The 21,033-nt window shown below is 27.2% G+C and overlaps 2 protein-coding genes across 2 annotated transcripts; one reads left to right on the top strand and one right to left on the bottom strand.

Annotated features, from left to right (window-relative positions):
* Positions 1-929: 929 nt before the first annotated feature.
* On the bottom strand, positions 930-7,644 carry LOC132951050 (cyclin-G-associated kinase). The gene is made up of 22 exons (XM_061022743.1): positions 7,322-7,644; positions 7,189-7,250; positions 6,811-6,870; positions 6,633-6,747; positions 6,434-6,573; positions 5,695-5,820; positions 5,159-5,384; positions 4,906-5,098; positions 4,717-4,833; positions 4,458-4,632; positions 4,260-4,385; positions 4,063-4,196; positions 3,799-3,897; positions 3,599-3,704; positions 3,370-3,545; positions 3,058-3,286; positions 2,719-3,000; positions 2,564-2,660; positions 2,377-2,493; positions 2,093-2,319; positions 1,862-2,032; positions 930-1,781 (listed from the first exon to the last, which is right to left on the bottom strand). The coding sequence occupies exons 1-22, from the start codon at positions 7,449-7,451 to the stop codon at positions 1,692-1,694; spliced, it is 3,198 nt and encodes a 1,065-aa protein (XP_060878726.1). The 5' UTR covers positions 7,452-7,644; the 3' UTR covers positions 930-1,691.
* Positions 7,645-7,849: 205 nt separating this feature from the next.
* On the top strand, positions 7,850-20,852 carry LOC132951051 (hypoxia-inducible factor 1-alpha inhibitor-like). Its single transcript, XM_061022744.1, has 7 exons — positions 7,850-8,181; positions 8,277-8,403; positions 10,602-10,846; positions 17,279-17,427; positions 17,814-17,959; positions 18,019-18,189; positions 19,276-20,852. The coding sequence occupies exons 1-7, from the start codon at positions 8,129-8,131 to the stop codon at positions 19,438-19,440; spliced, it is 1,056 nt and encodes a 351-aa protein (XP_060878727.1). The 5' UTR covers positions 7,850-8,128; the 3' UTR covers positions 19,441-20,852.
* Positions 20,853-21,033: the final 181 nt, after the last annotated feature.

Here is a 21,033-nt window from a genome sequence, read left to right as displayed (position 1 = left end):
AAATAGTAGCGAAAATTATAAGAGTGGAAATACGGCGGTTACCCTGTGACCAACTTGAGGTGGTGTTCCATAGCAAGTCGAGGGATATTTTCGATTTTTTTGTACGAGCGCAGAGCAGCGAGTGAGTGGCAACGCGGGCATCACTGGCGCCCCCCTCCCCCCACCAAAAAAAAGGGGTGTCTCGTAAAGCAGAACATTTCCACAGTAGGTATTATTTTAATAAATCATGCATAATCTATTAAGAAAATAATAAGGTAGGTAATTATTTTTTACAAAGTTTAACTTATGTTGAAATAATAAATTGTTATTATTATTTTTTATTTATTTAATTAGGTACATTGTTTTAAAATTAAAGACAATACTACATTATGCTAAAGTATGGACCAATATGACGACCTACTTTTTCTAGTTTATTTTCTAGTTCCATTTCGTACTCGTAAGCTTATTTTCAGGTTTTTTGAGAAGTTTGCAGTCACGTTAGGTTAAATTATTATTAGTATTGATTTGTTTTAATAGATTTCAAAGGTTTTTGTGTTTAATATTTCCCTTGTCCCTCTCATAAAGATAGGTGAGTGATTTAATTTCAATTTAGGCTTTTAGAGTATAATGCAGAAGTATTATGAAGATATGGAACGAATAAAAATACAATAGATGTGTTATGTCTATTAGTGTTATTATCTGTTAATATGTAATTTAGGCAGTAAGACCGAAATAGTTGACCCATTCCCCACTGGAAAAATAAAAAATGCCACACTTAAGTCTCCCAGAAAATGTAACAAATTTACGTAACAATGTATTTATTTTACAATAATATATAATTTAATGTATTCGGTGTTCAAGCATGCTTTTAATAGTGTAAAATAATGACGATAGAATTTCTTTACCTGTAATTTATAAATTAAATTTAAATAGGTAACATGAACATTTAACAATATCATGACAATAATAACATTCTTCTCAATATATATTCCTCTGTGTAAAATAATTTATGAAATACAAATATGAAATAATGAATAATAATATTAAACATCTAATAATAATATATAATTAACGAGGGTAAAATGATTAATAATGCACAATTTCTTCATTATAGTAAAATTAAATTATATTTTTTAAGAATATAATACAATTTTAAAAGATAGTCAATAATATAAATACGATTTTTCTTTATGAATGTTCACAGTATTTTAATCCAAAGAAGGAATGTAATTTAACTATTTTAACAATATTAATTTTACAATAATTATGCTATTGGAAGCCAACAAAAAATAACAAACTGGAGTTTTACAATTCATTATTTAAATACACTTTAAGATGAAACTTACAAAAAAAACAATCATATAGTTATTTTTTTTCAAAAAAAATTGTCATGTAAACTTGATCATAATACTGATAACTTCTCAGTAAATTTAGTGAATTATTAAATATTTTACACTGAAATTTAGACTAGACAAAAGTAGTTGGTGAAACAGGCAGTTTTATTTTAATAAAATAAAATACTATTTTTATAGTAGTAAACCATAGTCCAATAATACAATAATAAATAAAATAATGTATTGGTGGATAAAAATTTAAGTTCCAGACATATGGAAAAAATCAATAATAATTTTTTTTTTACTTAAATATTATACTAATATTTGGACATGAATAAAAATTATTCTTAATAGTTATTTACAGAAAACACATCTTCACTAACTTGATTTAGCATCAAATTCTGACCAAGCGTTGTTCAGTTCCACAAAAATTAGTTTTGCAATGTTTTCATTGCAAGTTCCGGTTTGCTAGAATAATAAGTAAAAATAAATTAACTCCTTTAGTTTTTTTTTGATATGGTAATTTTTGGTTGAATCAAAAGTTCTACCTTATCAGGATGAACAGCAAGGCATGCTTTTCTATATGCTTTCTTTACATCAGCATAGGTTACCAAATTACTGAGATTGCAATTCCACCCAGATCCTTCCCATAATACTGTATGTAGTGTACCAAGTAAAGCTCTAATGTTTCCTTTTTTTCCTTCAACCCATTCCATAACCTGAGTAAATTAAATATTTTAATAAAAAACATTAATAATAATCATTTCAATAATGTTTACTTTTAGTTTTTCTGGGTCGATTTCTTTAACCAAGTCTACTCGGCGCATTTCGTTTATTGTTTTTGGACCAGGATTAAGTTTTGAACTGAATGTATACCCTTGGCTCCCTAAAAGATCTCCAAAAATATCTCCACCAGATTTTGGTGGAGCTTTTGTTGTTTCTGATTCAATGTTTATACCGCTGTAATTAGGTTCAGCTGGTGTCTTAGCTGACTTTGTAGGGCTGCCTAAAATTAACAAATATTAAAATATAAAATAGGTTCTTTAAGACAGAATAAAATAACTTGTTTGTGAATGGCTTGAAAAATTCATCCAATTATCAGTTTTCAAAAAATCAAAATCATCAACATTTGATTTAGTAGAAGTAAAACTACCATTTGAAACGCTTCTTCCATTCACAGCTATAATGTGTAAAAAAATGTTGACAAGTATTTATAACCTTACAATCTCTTAAAAATGGCAACTACTTACGATTAGGTATCGTTATATCCTGTGGAACTGATTGGTTAACCCAAGAATTGTTTGTTTTATGTATGCTAGGATCGTTTAAATTTAACAAATCGCCATCCTATATATAAATAATGTAATTGTATAAATAAATTTGATGAAGGAAATTGACTGCTTACATTTGAATTTGTTTTCGAAACAAATGGATCAAATAGAATATCATTGTTTGTATTTGAAGCGTTTACAAATCCTCCAAATAAGTCTTTGGATTCAGTCTTTTCAGACTCAGGTCCTAATAAATCAAATAAGTTATCCGGTTTCGATGTGGCTGGTTCATCATCTATTGAAACTGATGAAAAATTTAATAATAGGCCTTCGTTAGGTTTATTCGATTGAACTTCGACTTTTGGAGGTAAATGTGGTCTTGGGGGAGCCACTCGAATAGGAACATTTGCTGTATCCTAAAATGAAGAATTTAAGTTATGATACTTGTTATGGATAATAGAAATTTTTCATACTTTTGGTTGAACAACCGGTGATGTCTTAATATTTTTATTTCTCAGGGGAAACAAATCTTCAAATTGAGTATTTTCAATGGAAGTTGAGAACAGTAAATCAGGTTTCTTACTATTATCTCTTGTTTTGCATTGTAACGAGATTCCATTTTTATGTTGTTCCATTTCAATTTTCACATGAAACATATTACTTTGATAGTGTTCAGAACTCGCTAAAAAATCTAATTCACTCCTGAAATAAAAATGTATTGCACATTTGGTTAAATTTCAATTTTCAACTTTTATATCATGAAATTGTTAGAACATTATGCTTACTTCGTAAAATCTATTACAATATCTTCTCCATCAGGGAACATTAAAAAATCAGAATGGAATTGCAATTGAAATATTTTAATTGGCACTGTTCGCCCAAGAACTTGTCTAGAATGGTATACAATGAGAGTGATGTCATTTCGAATTCCAGCAGGTAATGATTTCAAGGCAAGTGATACCTATGAAAGATAATTTTTTATATCTATACAACGCATGATTATATAATAATTACTTTTCCATGGGAGATATCATATGAAGTCAATCGCTCATATTCTACTTCTGTAGTTAAAACTTTATTGTAACCTTCAAAAATTTCTACAAACGGACGGCAGCCATCGCTAAATCAGTTACAAATAAATATAATTTAACATTCAGTTGAGTTACACAATATATATTATATACATCTATTTACTAAAAAAAATATGTTCTTACCGATTTTTATTAAAAAGAGGAACTGGCTCCATAATGAGTCTTCTTATGTTTATTGAGTCAATATTATGTGTGTGCTCAGTCGCTATGTAATTTAAATACCTATTGAAAGTAAATCATTTTCATAACATTATATCAGTAATAAAATAATTGACTATTCAAGTATTTGGCAAAGCCACTATGTTTTTTCTATATTGGTAACACAGACAATTATGGTTTACCACATGCACATTAAATCTGATTATACTACGTATACTTTTAAATTACCTATTTTCCGAGGGCTGAAAAATAGGTGTAGACTTTTTAACAGCATATATTGTACAAACATTTTCAGCAGTATCTGATGCATTTGTATACAATAAAAATGCGCAAACTATTAATGCAGAAGTACCAGAGTTTTCCTACAACCAAAAAGTTGTAATTAAAATATAAATAAGAATAAATATAGTTTAAAAAAATATTACAGTTGATTGGAGTATGACACAAAGATTTGTGGAATTGTTAGTCAGAAAACTATACATGTCATCACAAACTGCATATATCTCATGTAAAGTAGGACATGTTATTGTCTTTGGATGAACTTCTATAACCTTAGCATTTAAAAAAACACTTAATTAAGAACACTAAATTAATAAATATCAAATGAATATGAATTGACATACAATTGAACGTCCAATGGTTCGAGGATATGAATGGCCTGTCATGTTGTACAATCGACATTGTCTGGTGTCTAAACACGAAGCAATATTTTCTGAGTTTGCGTCTTGAGTAACTGTTAACACGGCTAATTTTGATGTTATGAACACCATATCTATACCAGATTTTACATTGACTGATCTATTTACAGATTGCAAAATGTAAGAAGTTGTCAGTGAGACAATACATTTTCAATTTTCCCTGTTATAATGTATGAGTACTCACGATTGGACAGTTTGCATTACTCGGTTAGATGTGTCTTTTAAATTTTTTAAAAAACTTCCTGCCCCACCACGTATTTGAGAAAATAAACCTGAATTAGGCATAGTTACTGGTGATTGTCTAAAAATCATTTATAAACAAATATTATTTTAGTTCAAATTGCGTAAACCTTATTTATACATTGAAAATTACTTCGCTACAACTGGCTGTTGTGGAATACTAGGGATATTAGATCCAATAGGTTCCAACGGTTTTCCTTCAGATTTCAATTTGTTGATATCTAATGATTCAATACTAACTTTATACATTTCTTTAATGCGCTCAATAAGTTTTAATGATTCAAAAACTGACATTCTTAATGAAGGATCTGGTTGTAAACATCCCTCTAAAAATAAGAAGGAAAATATTAATATACTTACATTTCATTAAAAGAAAATCTACATACTTATAATAGAGATAAAATCAGTGTATGAACTTTCTACTTGTGAAAATGAATATCTTGCATTTAATATTGCTAGTTTATTGGAATCTTCAAATGGATGCCGATTACAACATAAAGCGTAGCAAACACAACCTAAAGCCCACACATCAACAGCTGTACCAATTTCATGATTAGACCAAGTATCAATCATTTCAGGAGCACGGTACATTGGAGTTGTACATTGATTAAGCTAAGAGAAAAAAATACTTTTCAAAAATTCTAAATTATAGTTAAAAATAAATCTATATTAATAATATACTATGGTGATTGGAGATTATTTATTACGAAAATACTTTATCTTTATTTATTTACTTATACAAATTTTTGTAATAAAAAGGGTTTGCCCGTACAAATAGAATGCATAAATAATATATTTATACTGAACTATCACTCAGAAAAGTGTTTTTAATGTATGCTTATTGATTTTGGTTATTGTTCAGAAAATTTCTTATATATAATATGTATAATATATTATGTTATATAATTTTTAATAAATTTACTTTATCTTCCAAGACGGCTCGTTGCTGTGATGTCCAATTCTCATCTGGCTTGTACACTTTTGTAGTACAACTTCCAAAGTCACATAATTTAATTTTACCATCATCACTGATCAAAAAGTTTTCAATCTAATATTCATAAATGAGAAAAAAATTATATAAGTATTGATTACATACACTCTGGAATTATTAATACATTTAGGGCCATTGTAAAATTTTATGATTTTAAATATACTATATGTAATGCAAAAGCAAAGGTAAAATCTTTTGGAATAAACATAGCATAGGTAATTGGGTAAATTAGCAATGTAAATTATTATATTAGAAATACAGCAAAACCTCTAAATACCAGACACTCACGGTCACTGAAATTTTGTCTACTATATAGAGGATTCAGATTTTAGAAAGTTTGTAGTTTTTTTCTCAAAAAACTTCCTTTATTGGGAGGTGTTTATTAAGGGAGGTTTCACTGTAATACAACAAAACAAATGAAATTGGAGATAAATAGATCTGACAAAACATTAAGATTATCAACTGAATATTTGGAATAAATACTGTATATCCCAATAGATATAACTGCCAATTAGATTCTGTTAATCGAAGACTTAATTAGTCACATGGGTGAAATATAAGAGTTAACTATGAAGGGCAGTTAGGTGATGGGTTTATGGTATCAGAGTCCGAAAACTATGAATTTTGTTAAATATTATTTGATTACTGAAGTTTGTCACACAACACAGACCTTTAGATCTCTATGAATGAGAGGTGGACTTTGACAGTGCATGTGTCGTGTGGCTGAACACATTTGGTAAAATACTGAAGTAACAATATTTCTATGTAAAGGTTTTTCTCTAGCTGATAATAATTCTGCAACATTTCCTCCTAAACAATATATTAATATATTTTAGTAACAACAAAGTAGATATTTTATGTAAACAGACCTGGACAGAATTCTGTTAGAATAAGATACTCATTTGATCCTCGAGGTGAATCAATTTTACTAGTAAATGCTGCCGACATAAAATGTATTATGTTTGGATGACCGCTTAGCTTTTTCTAAACAATTGTAAATTATGCTTATAAATAAAATAAAACAGTTCTCAAATATAATTTACTTACAAGAACATCAATTTCGTTAAGAATAACTTTATCAGCAGCATCATCTGCTGCAAGTAATTTCTAAAAAATAAAAATAATATAGTATTATTCACTTGGCACTACTTATGTGGGTACTATACTAATAAATTATAGGGTTAAAAATCATTAATTATCTTTAGATTACACAGAATTGTTAAACAATATTATTAAGAGTAAGTCTTAAAATTATTCAAAAGAAAATGTTATAGGTATTGAAAATATGGTTAAAGGTTTGTAGGTTTAAAATATGTATTATGGTTATATCACAACTAATAAAACCGCCCCCCAATAACATTATCAAACAAGTTAGGTACACGTCATTATTTGCACATAAAACAAGAAAGTAAAACATTATCTCACCTTTAATGCATACTCTTTACCAGTATCTTGAGCTTGGGCTACAAACACCATACCTGATCCACCTGAACAATATTGTAAAATATTAAAGAAAACGAATAATCGACCACTACTGTTAAACAGTTTTGGTTCTCACCTTCGGCAATAAGTCTTTTTATCTTTAGCTTAACATTGCCCAATTCTACGTTAGAACCGACATAATCGTTGTTTTCGGCCGAGAAACTACTACTAAAGTAGTCTAGAGCAGATTTGAATATATCAGACATATTTCACAAATAATCAAAAACGTTCCCGATATCAAATTACATCTAACTTCATTAAAAACCCATAATTAATTCATTGTAAACGAAATGTATTGCACCAGATTTCAAACATGAACAGTAAATTTACAAATATAATAACAATTAACAGTTAATGAGTAACGACAAAAGTAAAACATGATTAAAATATAATTCCAATAATTATTAATTTGTAATAGGTAAATCTGTTTTTTATAAGTTGTAGCCTTTATGTAGGTACTATTTATTTATAAAAAAACTTGTTTTTTTCTTCCTGTAGTTGTGTTTTCAATATTGATAGTGTTATCAAGTAGTTTTCTTTGTTTTCGACTACCTAGGTTCTTTGCAAGGTGTATCGATACACCTTGGTTCTTGAAAACCCGGCTGTAGTATCTATATCTATATAGGGCCGTGTTGAAAACTCAAGACCGTCGTCGTTTTCCGGGTAGATTCCGTGCTCGGTGGTTCCGTCACAACCACTCACAACCGAATATTTTATACGATTATTATTATACCTTTAGTGGTCACAACCATGAACTATGGTCATAACGTAGGACCAACAACTATAGACGTTCATCATGGTCGACTCGAACATCACTTTAGTAAACAAAATGTTTATTATGAGATTTAGCACGTAGTCCAAGTAATAAATAATAATAATAACAATGTTAATATGTCATCTTCATAACAGACGTGGGTTTGTGATTGTCTCTAAACGGTAAAGTCGAATTTAAAATCGTATTTTTTTTTTGTCTGTGCGTAAACGCGATACGTTGTCCGGTTTTGTTGATTTTCAATTTGTTCACCCTACAGCTTCCTACAGTTTAAAATTATGGCTGGGTGGAACGAAAGTCAGTTACGGAAGTATAACATAAAAGTGGATAAAATACCTACCCTACAGTACGATGATCCAAAAGTAGACTCACTTCTCAGCAATAATGTAAGGAACTAAGTATAATAATTTAATTGTTATGTGAGGGTTTTACAACGCTAGTCCTAAGTGAATAATTTGTAGTTGAACAATTTCAATAAATAAAATTTAAGATTACAACACAAAATATTATTTAACTCAAGGGGTTCGGGTACCAATATTTGTGTACATGAGATAGAGTAGTAAACTTTTTTCAATTTCATTTTAGTTATTTTTTAAACAAAAAATTAAATTTCAAACTTTAATATAATTAGTTCGGAAACTTCTGACTAGGGAGTAGAATTCCAAAAAGTGGCTTATTGATCTTATGTACACAGGGCCATAATATAAGCTGGGCTTTACTTTTGGTTAGGCCCTTAGTGCCCCTTACACCCAAAACAATTACATATTTTTTTTCAGATTGAGTAATTTGTAATAAATATTAACTAAAATAAGTATAGTTCATATTTTATATATTGTAGTATAGTCACAATTATTTGATAAAACAATACTTTATAATATTTGTTAGCTAAATATTATAAAATACATTTTATTGATAATATTGAAAAATTACATTGTATTCTAATTTTAATATACATATTTTCGCCATATGCATTAAAAAAGTATATTTTTAATCTAATTAATGTTTAAAAAGTCTTTTTCTGGATTTTGTCTCCGCAAATTTTCTAATAAGGTATTTAAATGAAATATACATTGTCAAGTCACACTCTATGTGTATCTAAGGTATTGGTAGAGATGTCAGTCTTGATTCACCTATGTCCCATCATACATACAACAATATATTATATTTTAGTTATTGATAGTGTAGAAAAGGATCGTTCACTTTCACAGTTGATAACTACTAACTGGTATACTTAAAAAAATTCGGAACACTACATAAATATATGGTTTAACACCCGAAAGATCATCTTCAACAATCATTTTACCGTTCATTCAAGTCTGTCATTCATCGAACGATTATATTTATTGCTTTGGCGGATCAGGAAGCATGTTTGATAACGACGATACCAAGTTGCGAGTTAAACGTGTCAAGCGATGACCACTAAAATTGTGTATATCGGTAATAAAGTATTTAAGTCCATTTTGGTATCATATAATTGCTTAATAATGTTTTATTTATTTGATGATGCCATTTTTATATTAAAAAAACTAGTCTACACATTGTGGTTTTTTTCAATATTGCGGTTATAGAACCCCCCTTACCCGAGCCCCCTCACCACTTAATCCAGCCCTGCATTCGCATTTCATGCTGAACTTATCTGTTTTTATATTACAGTCAACTCGCGGTATAACGAAGTTCGATATAACGAAAATCTCGATATAACGAATACAACTGTCGTTCCCTTGAAAATCTCGTGATATAACGAAAAATTAAATGTATTTTTGGTCCCCTCTATATAACGAATATTTTTTAGGCAAAAGTTCTCGCAATGTAACGAATTGTTATAATTTTGGAGATTGATGTTACAAATTATACGAGTTTGTTTCGGCTATTATTATTTATCATGCGATAAGATAATGTTCATGTCGTTGCTTATAAGATACACGTCAATATAAATTAAGCTATAACGGAGTTTATTTCAGCGATTATCATGCGATAAAATAAATAACTCTACAACGTTATTGTAACCTCTACGTTATGTCGTTAACGTTTTAGTTTAGTTTCGTTGTTGTGTCAAATTTGGAGAACAGTATTGACCGCATAAGCGCAAGTAACGACAAACAAAAAAAAATAACCGATTTAAAAAAAAAAAATATGTCTATATATGTAATAAACTAAAAATAAATTGTAATTAATTAATAAATAATATGTATGTATGTATCTAATAAAATATGTGATAATATCTAGGTAATATGTATGTATGTAATTATACAAATCTAATAAATCCTAGATTTATTTTCTTTTAAATCTCATTTAAACGAATTTTGTTGATAAATGCTTTTGATATAACGAATTTCGGTGTAACGTACTTTCGATATACCAAACTTTTTTCTCAATCCCTTGAAATTCGTTATATCGCGAGTTGACTGTATTTATTTATTTACTACATCAATTGTACTGATGGACGCATAATGGGTAGTTCTTACTATCTACTGGAGAGATACATTATTAATTTATTTGAACTTTTAAATGACATTTTTATTTTTTGATATTGTTTATTATTCTAAAACATTTTTTAATTGTCTTTTAAAAATTAATTATTTAGAAACCAGTACTAATCAAAGGATCCAAATTAGTTTCTCAAGTGCTAAAATGGGATTTGGATTATTTAACTGAGCATATGAATTCAATATGCTGTAATGTATTGGTATCAAAAAATCATAAATTCAAGTATTATGACCAAAAGAAAATCACCCCTAATATGACGTTCAAACCAATCAGTCGACCAAGCCCTATGATATTTTCTGAATTTGCTAAAAAAATAAAAGATTGGAAAAAAGGAGACTCCAGGTAATATCTTATAAATATAAAAAGACAAACATTTTTGTTTTAAATATAGTTTTGTAGTTTTATGTGATATAAATAGAATTGATTGTATTTAAGAATTCATTTTAAAATCGCTTCAATTTTTAAGACATATTGTTATGCAAATAAAAAAATACATAGAAATATTACAAAAAAAATTAAAATTTACATATCATTCATCTTAATTATACTATGATAAGTTTTGTACATATGTTAATAATCTTCTTATTCATATTATGTACAAGAACACATTTAACCAATAAATAAACATACACAAATTTATTGATATTTTGTAAATCACAACAGGTGTTTGTTGAGGCTGTTAGCTACTTTTGGTTTTTTATTCAATGGTGGTGAAGAAACACATGGATTGTACATATTATGGTTATAAATATATTCTACCTAAAATTTTATTTGAATCAGTAAGTATTAATGAAAAACTGAAAAATATTATTATTATATGGTTAACCAAAAAATCTATAGGATCCTCGGGCGTATTTTTCATAATTTCCAATACTCCATTTATCAATATAGGATTTACACATTTCATTAGAAAATCTATTATTTTAATATTTTCCAATGAAAACTGTTCTTCTTTTTTATTAGTTGGTTCTTTCAATAATTGAGCTAGCTATATCAACATATTATACACAATTTTATCAATAGTATAAATATTGTTTGCTATTTAGATTAACAGTGTTAATAATTATTTCTTTGTCTAGCGAGAGAACGTGTTGATTCTGCAAATCCCCCCCGCGTCACTGCGCTATTCAAACCGGTTCCTTTATGGCAGGGTGTTGCGTGGAGATTCACAGGTGAACTGATTGTAGTTAGCCCCCCGACATGTTCTCTCACTGGACAGAGTGTAATATATTTACATTTTTTTCATAAATGTCTTCTTCTATTGCTAAATCTTTATTTTCAATTATTGTCGGATGAGTGACATACATTTTATTGATCACAGCTTTTATGTCACTTACATTGTTTTCAGCTTCATCATCTAATAAATGTTTATTACTTATATTTATGATTGAATATGTAACTTGCAATCCTGACCTTTTACTTTTACTGGCATACTTATTAAAAGTGAATTAAACAGTCTATCAAATTCTCCATGATTAACAAATATGCAATTACTTTGAGTTATCAATAAATACTCTTTATACATTTTTGGTTTAAACAAAACTTCTAAGTAATCAATTAAATGACGATTTTTTCTTATTTCTATGTTACTAAAAATGTTATTAAGAAAATTATCATATTATGTATGTAAGTTAGTTAATCTTACTCGTTTTCTAGAATATGGTTCATAATTTCGGTTTCAGTATATTTAGAATCTAAGGAGGGCCAATCAAGTAATTTATCTAATGTATCATCACACACTAGCTTTGAATTTAAGTTGAAGTGTTCTGCTTCCGAATTATTCTTCATTTTCCTCATGACATTATTTCCAACCATAATTACATCAATGATAATTGCTAAATTTATATAAGATTACATTTTTTTCTTAGTATAATATCATAAATAATACTTGGATGTATTTCATTTTCAAAAAATTGTAAATCGTTTTCTTTATTGGACTCATATTGCTCCAAATCAAAAAGATTTTGAGCTTGTTCAATATTTTCAAGAAAATTACAAATTATATAACCACATTTATTCACTCTATTTTTTAATATCTTATTTTTGATAAATCTATAGTAATTATAACATTTAAACTTTTATGTTTTATTTAATATATCTAAGTTTAATTAATCATGTAGATAGATTAGTCTTAACTTACGGTAATAAATATTTATCAGTAATTCTACCATTGTCTTTAAAATATTTTTTTTGCTCTTCCAATAATTGTTTGTTACCAAGTGTTGGTAGATTATTTGAGTTATTTTCTTTAAATTCTTTGCTAGACTCATTATATTGTATATCTAACTTTTGCAGTGATGTATTATTAAATTTTGAAAGTTTTTGATTAACTAATTTATTATTAATTAAATTTTGTAACCAATATGAATCAATATCATAGACTTCATTTTCCTAAAATGTATGATTAAATTTGTTAGGTTATAAAACAATATATATTTTATTCTTATTTGATTAAAAATTAAAATTGCAATAATATGTGTAAAAGTAAAAGTAAAAATAAAAATATAATATATTTTACTAATATATTGAAAAATTCTTCGCTGATTGTTACTAGATCAACAAAGTAAAGATTATATGTATATGCTAATTTTTTGGCAAAATATATCATTTCTTGTGGTCCATTGATGATAATGTTCTTCTTCTAAAAATAAATATACATTGTAACTAAGGTTTGATTTTTCATTTATTAAATATTCCTTATTAATTCATTATTTTTGTAACTGTTTAAACTACAGTAAAATGAAGTTTGTATGCTTTTATAGAAAAAAAACATATCTAAAGTGCAGTTGTTAAAATATATTGCCTCGATGTATATGTTTTTTTCCATAAATTTGCTTTACTATGATTTATCATAAACTGTCTTTTGTATTAACTTACTTTAGAATTTTTTTCGTAATATTCAAAGATTAATGTGTTGGTTTCAGTAAAAATCCGGGGAATAGATTTGTCAAGTCCCATAAATTGTGTTATATAATTGTCAATAACAGGAACTATTTGAATGGACATAGTTATCATGTCATAGACAGTTTGCTATAAAAAAAACATAAATTACAAATCTTATAATGTAATGTATTATTACATTGTAAATGGAAGAGTTTAAGTCAGGATCAATAATAACTTAAATGAGTTTGATTCATTAAATATATTAATTCATAAACAATAGCACATTTCTTATTTCTGCAATAAACCTTAGTAACAGTCTAAGAGAACAATTATACACACATGACTGAAAGCATGGTTTGCACACATTACAAAATCTTAACTAGTAACGATAGAGGTACACACAACAACGATCGGCAAAAAGTGAACTAACTAGTAACTGAGTTTAATAGTGGTAATAATAATAATAATAATATTGGCTGGTGTCGTGCCTATTCGACCAGACAACTGATGGCAGTGACACTAGCGACTATGATTACTACAACATAGTTCTTATTTATTGCTAGTATAATTTTAAAAATCTGTCGAATATTATATCATTACGTGTATTATCATTTATTATATTTTATTTCAAATTTATATAATAATATATATATATTTTTTCCCAATTAAATGTTTTAGAAGAAACTCACAGTAACCCATGCATTTAGGCATAAACTTATGTAATCACAGTATATATAATTTTTCTTTTGAAATTGCTTTATAATACACTTGGTTATACTCCGTAGACTAATCGTAGCAGTTTCAATGCCGACTATGTATGGTTTTGTCACTTTATCATAGTACAAAACCAGATTTTTAACAATTCTAAAATGTATAAATTATATTGAAAACAATCTAAATTATTGTAAAAGTTATATTTAACTTTGCAAGATTTTCTACATGTATAATAGGTAAATTATTGTCTTCTTTTGGTACCAATAGTGGTTCTGTGTCACTAGAAACCATTTTATATATGTATTTTAACATGTGTTCACCTTGACCATAAACTAAACCTGGTGCTAAGATTATTCCATAAAAATATCCACTGTACTGTAAAATATAAATTAGAAATATAATAATATGTATATAAAATATTTTAAATGCTTGAGGTTGTCTTGTGTACTTTATCATTTAGTGATAATATACAATTTTCCATTTCATAAAATGATTGAAAATTTGGGTGACAAATACGATCCTTATAATCATCTTGAGTAATTGGATTTGTATTCTTGTTAAAAAATTAAAAGAATTTCAAATTATTTATATTTGGTTGGTATAAAATAATGATGATTAGGTACTTTGTTTTTAGTTAAAGCCCATGTTTGTATACTTGATATAAGTATAAACACTCTAATCCCACTTTCTCTTGCTGCGATAGTTTTTGGGTGACATTTTATATATTTAATTTCTTCTATTATACCTTGATAAGAAAAAAAATATTTTAGAGTTTTAATTTAATTTTATAATATTTGAATGAATTATTTTACTTTTTAATGCTTTACTAGCTTCAGTTATTTGATTTTTGGCCAACGATATATCATACACAACTACTGCACATTTTTGTATTTCTTTCATCAATAATAGTTTGTTATTTGAAATAATCAATTTTTTAACATGTTTCAGATATTCATACTAGAATAAAAAGTAGTTATTCTTTCTCGAAATATGTTAACTAAAATTCTGTTTATACCCTTTCATTATTGATGTTCAATTTATTTTTTACTGTAGTCACTATATCATATTTTATTGGTTCAATGTCTTCCTTATTCACTTTTATAGTAGGTTTATGTATATAATACATTGGTAGGATTTCAATGTTTTTCATGTATTGAAATTCTATTGGCGGTGTATCATCATCAACCTCCTCATAAATATATGTTTTGTCTGAGACTTTGTTATCTTGAATATCTCTATCATCAGACACTGATTTAACACTGTTTGTTTTTTTATTTAATATCGAACTTTGACTTTTTTGTGAGCGAGTGGTATGCAATTCTTGTGTTTTATATTTTTCATTGGGTATAATTTTTTCAGTTAGTTCAGTATCTAGATTTATGAACTCAATGTCCGTAAATAGCGCTTGGCTGATTTCCTATAATTAAACTTAATAAGTATAACTATTCTGAAATGTTTTTGAATATTATCATTACTAATTTTAAACCCCATGAAATGTACATACTATTTGTATTAATATAAATACAATTTCAGTACTTGTCCAAGATGCGATCTACATTCAAAATTATAGGTACAATTATATTTTGTTGGGCAAGTATGCTTTTTATGTACATAAATTATCTCATCTGTGTAAAATTATTAATATTTAGTTGCTGTATTTCTACTTGGTCAATTTCAATCTTTTAGGTTAAATAAAATAAAAATAAGTTTTTTTTCCATCCCAGTTAAATTCAATTAATATTTTCTGGACTGTTAAATACTATTATGGACAATAATGATGACTGATGGCCAATATCATCATGGCAAATATTTAATACCAATATAATTTTAGAGTTATTCAATATACTTAATGTAACAGTAAATTTATTTAGTTTATTTTGAAATTACATAGAATACCCAAGGTACACTCAAATTAATATAAACCAAGCATATCGAACTTAAGAGGACGTGGTACCCGCGTGTATTATCTCCTTACAAGTGTATAACATAACAAATATTAGATTACATTTAGCTCCATTGGTTTAAAAATTAGAGTGAATTGACCTCTTATGAAATTTAAAGGTAAGATTATTATCCAAGCAATCTCATGGGATTTTTATTATATTTTAATTTTAAAGCAAGATATAAGTATTTTAAAATGTACAAATTTACACATTTAAAATACTCATAACTCACTTTAAAATTAAAATATAATAAAAATCCCACGAGATTGCTTGGATAATAATCTTACCTTTAAATTTTATAAAAAGTCGATTCACTCTAATTTTTAAACTAACCGAGCTAAACGTAATCTGCTGAGCGTAAAATTTGCTATGTTACGCACTTGTAAGATGGAGACAACACATGTAGGTGCCATGTCCTCTTAATCTAAATATTAAATTTATTCTCATTAAATGTTTCAGCTGTGTTTAGTTTTCATTAATTATATGATTTATTGATACCAAATCCATATTCAAAATTGTTGTTTTCCATCGCTATCAGATAGTATTGTATTATAATCATAATTAATCAATTAAAATAAAATAGTAACTTTTCTAATATTTTTTACAATAATATCATTGATAAATCTTCAATTTACTAACAATAAATAGTTTTCATTAATATTTTATTAAGTTAGTGGCATTAAATGAGTTTATATAAATGTAGGTATAATTTAATTTCTGATTGATTTCATCTTATCGATAATAAATATATGCTTACAGATTTACTGCTCAAGCTAAATTAATTTACTTGTATAATATATTTGCCATGATAAGAATCCCCATTGTTTACAAATACTCTGTTTGCAGCATACTTAATATGAGCTTCTAAATCAGAAATTCGGTTATCTTCTTGGATGATATGAACCTTTCTTTTAGATGCTTCAAAACCAAAAAAATCATTTTTTTCTTCAAATTCTGATAAATCAATATTGTTAATAATTTCATCTTCATTATTAGTCATATTTTATTTTAGCAAATATTAACAAAACCATTAACAAAACCATGTAAATAATGTAAGACTTTAATAATGAATATGTAATGTTTTTTACCAAAAAAAAAATTATTCTTTACTATGTAATTTTGTTTCTATAGGAACATCAGTGAGTTAAAAATAAACAATTACACTTATTTATAATATTATCTTGTACTGTTACCTACACCAAATAACAAATAATATTGTATTGTGGTTTTTCAGATTATATATGCAACAAGTATTGAATAATTCAATTAGCCAACGTATTGTTAGTGATTTTGTTATGTTCAATTGGGATTGGATTATGTCAAAACAAAAAGCGTGTAAATGGGGATCTCTGACATCAAATCTTCTTTTAATTGCACAAGAAGGTAAAACTTATTTATTATATTAGTTAATAACATAATATACAGTGTTTAATTCAGTGTCAAGTCTTCCCAAATAACTTGGAGTATAATTTCTTTGAAATCTGATTTTTTTTATAGTCCAATGGAGTATTTCATTGGTTTTTTTTATTAGCATTTTTAAATATATTTTTCTATTTACTCAAAATATGTTTCTTAAAGTAATCATTCAGCATACATTTACGCAGATGAGGCTTTGATAAGATTTTCGTTACTACAAAAATTATCAAATTTTAAGTGAACAAAAATATCTATTACAACCTGAATTACTTGACTGATTTAATCAAATGCTGTTTGGTATAAATACAACAATACAATTTATCATAGACTCTAATCATATTTTTTTGCTATAGGTAATGTTACTCCATGTCATTACGATGAGCAACAAAATATGTTTGCTAGCATTCGAGGGTATAAAAGATTCATTTTATTTCCACCTAGTGAATTTGAGTGTTTATATCCACATCCAGTTCATCATCCGTATGATAGACAAAGTCAAGTAATAATAAATAATTCCTTTGAAATAATACATATATAATTTGATATGGTTTTCTTTAGGTAGACTTTGATAATCCAGATTTCATAAAATTTCCAAAATTCAAAGAAGCTTGTGGATATGAAGTTATAGTTGGACCTGAAGATGTCTTATATATACCAATGTATTGGTTTCATCATGTTGAATCATTGATGCATGGTGGCTGTACAGTTTCAGTAAACTTTTGGTTCAAAGTAAATAAGTTTTATTTTAATTATATGTAAAGAACCTATGTATGTGAAATATAGGAACATTAACAATTAACAGGGGTAGAGAGTTAGTAGACATATTGAATAAATGAAAGGTAAATTGTTGTTGTCTGCAGAAAATTAATTAGAGTGGAGGGGGTTCAAGATAATATTATACTTACACCACTGCACCATGGTTCAATATTAAACCTAACTCAACCTTTAGCAATGGACGAAAGATACAAAAGATATATTAGGAGAGTAGGGGCCATGATGCATAATGTTTACAAATTATGTAATATTAGTAGGAGGAAGCCTAGAAGAATGAATGAGAGACTGGACGTGTGGTGAGCAGCGCTTAAAGAGAATGGACTATCAATTAGTAAGTGTAAAACAAAGGCAACCGTGTATGATTTCGGTTTGAGTTATCTAGGAATTGATATCCCCTAATTCCTTGACCAGGCATGTTATGAAAACTAGGGATTATATAATATGACTCAATATAATATAATATAATGTGCTCAAGTACTTAGGATCGGTAGTACAATGGAGATTGAGGGAGGAAATAAAAAATATGATTAAGCGTGGATTATCAAGTGGAGAGAAGCGTCATCGCGACACATGTTTTGTGAGAAAAGAGAAAAGAGGGTACTAATAAGATATCTTAAGACAGTAGTGGGGCCAGCAATGTTGTATGGGTTGGAATGTAGGGGCGTATAAAAGAGAAAGGAACAGAACATGAGAAGATAAAGATGAATGTGTGTAGTGCATCAACTGTGGATAAAATTACTATGAGGAAAAATAGGTTGAGAAGTCGTAATTTATGAATGGAATGATTCAGAGGTAGCGAGAGTTATAAAAATTAATGTAGAAAGAAGAAGAGGCAGAGGAAGATCGCATAAGCTAACTGAATGGATAGATGGAATAGGGTGATACAAAAATAGTCGGTGTGAATGAACGATAGGTAGGAGATTGAACCCTATGTAGAATGAGGATAGCTGACTCTATATAGTTGAAAGTGTAATTCAAGGTAAATTAAGAAAAAAAAAAGAATTTTTTGTTAAGAGAATTACTAATATAATTTTTTTTTAGGCGGGATCTGTTGAAAAAATTGAGTATCCTTTGCTTGACCACCAGAAAATGGTTATCATGAGAAATGTGGAAAAAATGTTAGCTGAAGCATTGCATGATCCAAATGAGGTTGGTAATATGCTGAACACAATTGTTCTAGGTCGATACACGTCTGATACCAACTAATAGTTCCCATTAGAATATATATATATTAATTTTAAAAAAAAAGATCTGATTGAATAATATTTATTTAAACAATAAGGTTATTTAATGCTTTTAGTTAATATAGAACTACTGATGTTAGTATTAGCTTTTTTTTATTTTAAATAGGATTTTTAGTAATTCTAGGCTTGGTATAATTTGTTGAGCTTTAACAGTCACCAATAAATAAAAAGTGGTATCTACCACTTAGACATATTGTTTTTGTATAATATAAACCTTAGATCATATAAGCTGGATATATAAACTATTGTTATAATACAAGGCATACTAACTGCGATACAGTTAAAACTTTATATGCATGAGTACCGAGTAGTGTAGTAACACACCATTCAGATTTTGCCTTAACAGTTCCCATTTGCGAGTGCAATTCCTTTAAATGCAAATGGGAATTGTAAATTGTGGTGCCACTTCTTTATATTTCAAATTTGTTTGCAATGTTTTGCGCTATAGTTCTATCCAGTATATAATATGATCAATCTACTTCAAACACATGTTAAACATAAGACATATTTACTAGTCATCCATGCTCTACTATGATCGCAATAATATTTTTTTTATAATTGTTATTTTATTGTATTTATATTATAGTAGGGTATGGACAATTCAAATTCACATTATTTAAGTGTGAATCATACTATGGAAATCATAACATTTATATGAACCTTAATATTTGATACTAATAAGAATACATTTTGTAAATTGCTTGTACAAACGGTTTGGTTTTAAAAATGATTTAAAGGCTGAACTTAAAACATAACTAAACGGAGTTACACATAAGTTTAATAGATAAATAATGGTTTAATGGAATAAAATATTTACTATAGTACAAAAGTTAGATTATTTTAAAACTATTTAAAACTAATTTATTATTGTTACTATACATTTTTTTTAAAATCTTTAATTGATTTTTTTTTGTTTAATATTTAACATTAATATTCTATGAAATTATGATATTCCTAAACCTTGTATTGATCATAAGTACTAAATACAGAGTTATAATGTTTAATTTTATGCAATTTCTTGTTTAAGGATTGTATTATAGCATTTTATTGACTTATGTGTGTTATTTAACATTTGTAAATTTAAAATAATTTTTTGTACATAGTTTAAGCTGTTATTTTTAGTTCCTATAATGTATTGAAACATCATTTTATGTATAATTTATATTGAAATGTAATTTCATTGTGATTTTAATATTATTTTATTTGTATTTATTTTGCTAGTCTTTCTGTAATATTTTAACTTATTACCTAATCAAATTCAATTTTTTTTAAGTACTTATTTTTGTTTGATGCTGGTATTACATTGTAATATTGTATAGACAACTGTATTTAATTAAATACAAATAAAAACTAAAATGGTATATTATTTTAATTATGTTATTAGGGTAGGAAACGGAACTAATAAGTATATAACAGTACTAATAAAAATATTAAAATAACAAATTATTTTTGAACAAAAGGCAATTTCTTTGTTGCAGTAACTAATAAAAAAAATCTTCATACTTGAAATTAGACGATTGACAGTTATTATGCGAGGCTCGCCAAGATTTTTTAA

This window comes from Metopolophium dirhodum, chromosome 8 (assembly GCF_019925205.1).
Source record: "Metopolophium dirhodum isolate CAU chromosome 8, ASM1992520v1, whole genome shotgun sequence".
In the NCBI taxonomy this organism is placed as follows: domain Eukaryota; kingdom Metazoa; phylum Arthropoda; class Insecta; order Hemiptera; family Aphididae; genus Metopolophium; species Metopolophium dirhodum.
The sequence above is the reverse complement of the archived record's forward strand: the minus strand, read 5'-3'. Positions and strand labels throughout refer to the sequence as shown.

Excerpts from the sequence above, each read along its gene's own strand:
- LOC132951050 (XM_061022743.1), bottom strand. The coding sequence starts at position 7,451 with ATGTCTGATATATTCAAATCTGCTCTAGACTACTTTAGTAGTAGTTTC. Across the intron at positions 5,385-5,694 it reads GAGCCGTCTTGGAAGATAAA|CTTAATCAATGTACAACTCC; the intron begins GTAAATTTATTA and ends TTTTTCTCTTAG. Across the intron at positions 3,287-3,369 it reads ATTGTAATAGATTTTACGAA|GAGTGAATTAGATTTTTTAG; the intron begins GTAAGCATAATG and ends TTTTTATTTCAG.
- LOC132951051 (XM_061022744.1), top strand. The coding sequence starts at position 8,129 with ATGTTAATATGTCATCTTCATAACAGACGTGGGTTTGTGATTGTCTCT. Across the intron at positions 17,428-17,813 it reads TCTTTTAATTGCACAAGAAG|GTAATGTTACTCCATGTCAT; the intron begins GTAAAACTTATT and ends TTTTTGCTATAG. Across the intron at positions 18,190-19,275 it reads CAGTAAACTTTTGGTTCAAA|GCGGGATCTGTTGAAAAAAT; the intron begins GTAAATAAGTTT and ends ATTTTTTTTTAG.